The sequence below is a fragment of the Lipotes vexillifer genome, unplaced genomic scaffold, assembly GCF_000442215.2.
Source record: "Lipotes vexillifer unplaced genomic scaffold, Lipotes_vexillifer_v1.1 scaffold69, whole genome shotgun sequence".
Taxonomy (NCBI): Eukaryota; Metazoa; Chordata; class Mammalia; order Artiodactyla; family Lipotidae; genus Lipotes; species Lipotes vexillifer.
Window position 1 is genome coordinate 599,873 of NW_006790942.1, and position 4,693 is coordinate 604,565.

At 49.5% G+C, this 4,693-nt stretch overlaps 1 protein-coding gene across 1 annotated transcript in view; it reads left to right on the top strand.

Moving 5' to 3' along the window:
• Positions 1-2,869: 2,869 nt before the first annotated feature.
• Positions 2,870-4,693, top strand: part of UBE2V2 (ubiquitin conjugating enzyme E2 V2) — a 32,027-nt gene continuing 30,203 nt past the window's right edge. Inside the window, exon 1 of the mRNA XM_007464013.1 lies at positions 2,870-2,934. Within this exon, the coding sequence (XP_007464075.1) occupies positions 2,919-2,934 (16 nt within the window). The 5' untranslated portion in view covers positions 2,870-2,918. The remainder of the gene's footprint in view (positions 2,935-4,693) is intronic.

Sequence of the window (4,693 nt, forward strand, 5' to 3'; positions counted from 1 at the left end):
CACCAAAAGCAGTATGAAATGAGCACAAAAACAGGCACATAGATCCATGGGACAGAATTGAGAGCCCAGAAATAAACCATGCACTTGTGGTCAATTAATCTACAACAAAGAAGGTAAGAATATAACTGATTACTGTTATTGTACATTAGCTAATCTTACAAATACTGAGTAACTATTACCATGCATCAAAAACCTTCACTGACTCCCAAAATATGTGTAGACTGAATTACACACTTCTAAATGATACCCGAGACAAAATTGAACTCTCAAGAGAAATTTACAAAGTTTTTTTTTTAAATTGAGGTATAGCTGATTTACAATATTATATTAGTTTCAGGTGTACAACATAGTGATTCTAAATTTGTACATTATACTCCATTTAAAGTTATTATAAAACATTGGGTGTATTCCCTGTCCTGTACAATATTTGTACCTCTTAATCCCCTCCATCTTATCTCTCCTCCCTCCTTCTCACCACTGGTAACCACTAGTTTGTTCTCTACATGTGAGAGTCTGTTTCTATTCTGTTACATTCATTTCTTTCATATTTTATTTTATTTTATTTTTATTTTTTTTGTGGTACGTGGGCCCCCACTGTTGTGGCCTCTCCCGTTGCAGAGCACAGGCTCCAGACGCGCAGGCTCAGCGGCCATGGCTCACAGGCCCAGCCGCTCCGCAGCATGTGGGATCTTCCTGAACTGGGGCACGAACCCATGTCCCCTGCATCGGCAGGCAGACTCTCAACCACTGCGCCACCAGGGAAGCCCTGTTTCACATTTTAGATTCCACACGCAAGTGAAAACATCAGAATATTTGTCTTTCTCTGTCTCACTTCACTTAGCATAATACCCCCAGGTCCAGCCATGTAGTTGACAACGCTAAAATTACATTCTTTTTAATGGCTGAGTAATATTCCATTGTGTATATATATTCCACGTCTTCTTTATCCACTCATCTGCTGATGGGCACTTAGGCTGCTTCCACACTTTGGCTACTGTAAGAGAGTGTATTAGTTTCCCGCTGCTGCAGAACAAATGATGCCAAAATGTAGTGGCCTAAAACAGCAAACATTTGTTACCTCATTTTCAGGGGGTCAGCAATCAGGCAACCTTCACCTGGGGTGCTCTGCCTCAAGGACTCTAGCAGAGTGGCCCTTAAGGTGTTGGCCTGGGTCAAAGTGTCACCTGAAGACCTGAGTGGGGCAGATCTGCTTTCGAGCTCACCCCGCCATGTTTGTTGACAGGATTCAGCTCCTCAGGCTGTTGAACTAAGTGCTTCACTTCCTCAAGGTTAGTTATTGGCCAGAGGATGATGTTCCTCGCCATGTGGGCTTCTCTGTAAGGTAGCTGTCAGGATGAGAGCTGGCTTCCCTCAGAAGGAGCAAGAGAGCAAGGTATGCAAGCTAGCAGTCGTTTTTTGCTTTCTGTTTTTTCCGGGGGCCTCACCACGCGGCTTGTGGGATGATCTTAGTTCCCCCACCCGGGATCCAACCCGGGCCCTGGGCAGTGGAAGCGCCAGGTCCTAACCCCTGGACCACCAGGGAAGTCCTTGCAATGCAGTCTTCTTAAACAAAATCTCAGAAGCAACACCCCACACTTCTGTCTTATTTTATTCTTTCTTTTAAAATTGATTTTTATTGGCGTAGAGTTACTTTACAGTGTTGTTGGTTCCTTGCTGCACAGCAAAGTGAGTCAGTCACACGTACACGGATACCCACTCTTGCTCAGATTTCTGTAAGACATGGGCTGCTTCACGAATTTGCGTGCATCCTGGCAGGGGCCACACTAATCCTCCCTGCTCCGGTCCAATCTTAGGGTATGTGCCGCCGCAGTGGGCACTGCCTTATCTTATTCACAGGAAGCTGGTCAGTAAACACAGCTCCCACAAAAGGCAGAGGGATATTAAAGAGCAAGGCATGAGGCCAAGAGAGGGCCACCGGGAGCCGCGGCAGAGGGTTCCCATCGCAGAGAGCAAACCGAACAGCGCCCGCTCGGCTGCTTCGTTTTGGGGGTGTGGCTGGGACCAAGCACTGACACCCCCTCCACGTTCAGAACCGAGCGGAGGGTTTGTCTCCTCCCCAAGCCTCCGCAGAGTGCAAGGGACGGGTAAACAGGGGTGCAGGACGGAAAGCAGCAGCCCACCCAGCAGGCCCACCGCCCGGCCACAGAACGAGCCCCACTCATGTGGGCCGCGGCGGGGAGAGGTCCGCGCGCCCCGGGGACGTCGTGGCCTCGGGGGTCGTCCTGGCCTCGGGGGTCGTCCTGGTCGTCCCCGCGGCCGCCCCAGCCGCGTGGGCACCTCCGCCCTCCGGACGCAGTGATGGTCCCCAATCACAAGCGGAAGGAACTTTCTAGACTCAGACACAGACTTCTATCACGTTTGTCTCGCCTATCTCAAAAGAAAGCACGAACAAGGTGGTTTAATTCTAGCGGCTCCTTAAACTTTTTGTCACTCCTTGAATCATTTTCGACGGAACCGTCAACGGCCCTGTCTGGTCAGGGCCTCATTTCCACACGCACTTCGTCGAACTCCACACAGACGCCACCCTCCCCCGCGACCGAGGACGGCCCTCTGGGCGGCGCTAGCGCACCTGCTGACGCACGCCTATGACGTCAGAGCCGGCGCGGGCTCTCGGAGCAAGTTCCCCGCCTGGAGCATTCTGGCCTCGCGCTCTTCCTCTCTGTCACGGTGACTGACTCAAGTCTGTTCCAAGAGCTTAACCTGCACCCTTGAACTCTGATTTGGCGGCACCGTCCCAGGAAGCCGGAAGCCGGAAGCCGCGGGGCGGGTCCGCGTTGACGAGTCGGAAGCTGCGGGGCGGGAGCCTGGGGCCGGAAGCCGCGGGGCGGGTGGCGGCGCTCACGGAGGTAGCGCGGACGTCGCGTGCGTCCGGGCGGTGCGTCGGGCTGCAGGAGAAGATGGCGGTCTCCACAGGTTAGTACCCTGCCGGGCCGCCTGCTTTTCCATCCCAGCCCGCCCTGCGCCTCAGCGCGCAGCTGGCGGCCGGCCTGGCGGTGTGGGAGAAGCCGGAGTACGGGCCCCCGGCCGCCGGACTTTCCGCGGAGCGCAGCCGGAGCAGGGAGTGTCCTGGCGGCCGTCGGGGCGGCGGTCGTGCCCGCGCGTCGGCTGCGCGCCTGGGGGCTGGGCTGGGCCGGGCCGGCTGGCCCGGGGCTCTGGCGGGCGGTGTGGGAGCGAGGAGGGGAGCCCAGGCGGGCCGCGTTCACCTGGGCGCGCGAGGCCTCGCGTGGGGGTCCTGGATGGAACGGGTCCGACCCCGCGGCTCGCCCTGAAGTGGGCGGAGGACAGGGCCCTTACCGACTGAATGCGTGTGGTCTTTCGCTGGAGTGAAAAACTGAGGTGCAGACTAAATAGAAGCAAGGAGCTAGGTGAACGCTAATTGAAGAAAAAGCGGTTTCTCAGATTAGCTGTTCCGCTCCTCTCGTACTGAATACAGTTTTGGTTTCCTCTGAGCACAGACGTTGAAATTCGGTATTAACACTGAGGTTTTAGAAATTTGACCATTACAAAATGTTAAAGGGGCACAGTTTTATTATTTAAAACGTTAAGACGTATGGTCTTTAATTTTTCTAATCATTATTGAATTGTGGCTGTGGAACAGTGTGGTTTTGTATTTCATGCCATCATTGCCTAATAACACGAATTTTCAAGTCTGTGTACTTAAGTGGAAGGCTTCGGTGTATGTTGTGATGGGTACTTTTAAGGTAGTGTCGTTCTCCCTTCATTTTAATGAAGAATTGCGTCTTTTGTATCGCATCTTTATTACGTACAGGTGTCAGGATAAGTTGTTGAACGATTTTAGCGTTGGGGAGCTATTTCGGTACACTTGGGGTCAGCTAGCTAGTAAAGCGTGGATGATTTAAAAAGTGACATTTTAGTGGTAAAACTTTACTGTCCTTGCCCTTTGAAATCGAGTGTGCTTGTGCATGAAAACTCCATGTCTTTTTAAGAGTTGTGCTTCGTACCTGAAGGTTCTTGAAAATTTAGTAGTGAAGTGGTGTGTTTCAGTTTGATTGATAGTCTTCATTTTGTGGATTTCATTTTTTTATTTAAACACGATTTTTCTCCCCTCTAACGTTGTACCTGTGAGAGTGTGGAAATATTTTGAAAAGACTAATGATTAGATTGTGTTAATGGCAGGTGCTCTTTGTTAACCACAGTGAGTCATTTTTGGAAGTTGACTATGAATTATAAAGAAGTTGCTGAGAGATTACTAGCACGTTTAATGTACATTGGAAGCCTGTATTTTCTAGTTTATATTTCAGCATTCTAATTGTTACATTTACGCTGCTTTTAAATTTATGAGGTTCGAAACCTGAGCATAATCAGAAAGAATATCTTTTAGGCAGTTAGTTGATGTTTTCTTAAATCACTGAAATTTGTTTTGAAACTGTTGTTAAAAATTGCCTTGGCGAATTTCATTTACCGTTTATTCCTTTTCTGTGCTTTACAGCATTGACACTGTCATCCAGCTTTGGGGAGAGAGGAGTGCAGAAGCAGTTTTGGACTGTGTTTCGAAACTATTTTTAAATTGTATTTTTTCTTAGTTCTGCTTTTGTATTGTTTGCCTCTTGGTAGCAAGGGACGGAAACAGTACCCGTGTATTTGTGAAATAAATGTGATAAAGCTTGAAATTTTAAAATTAGGGTGTACTGTACATTTTTTTTTTTTTTTT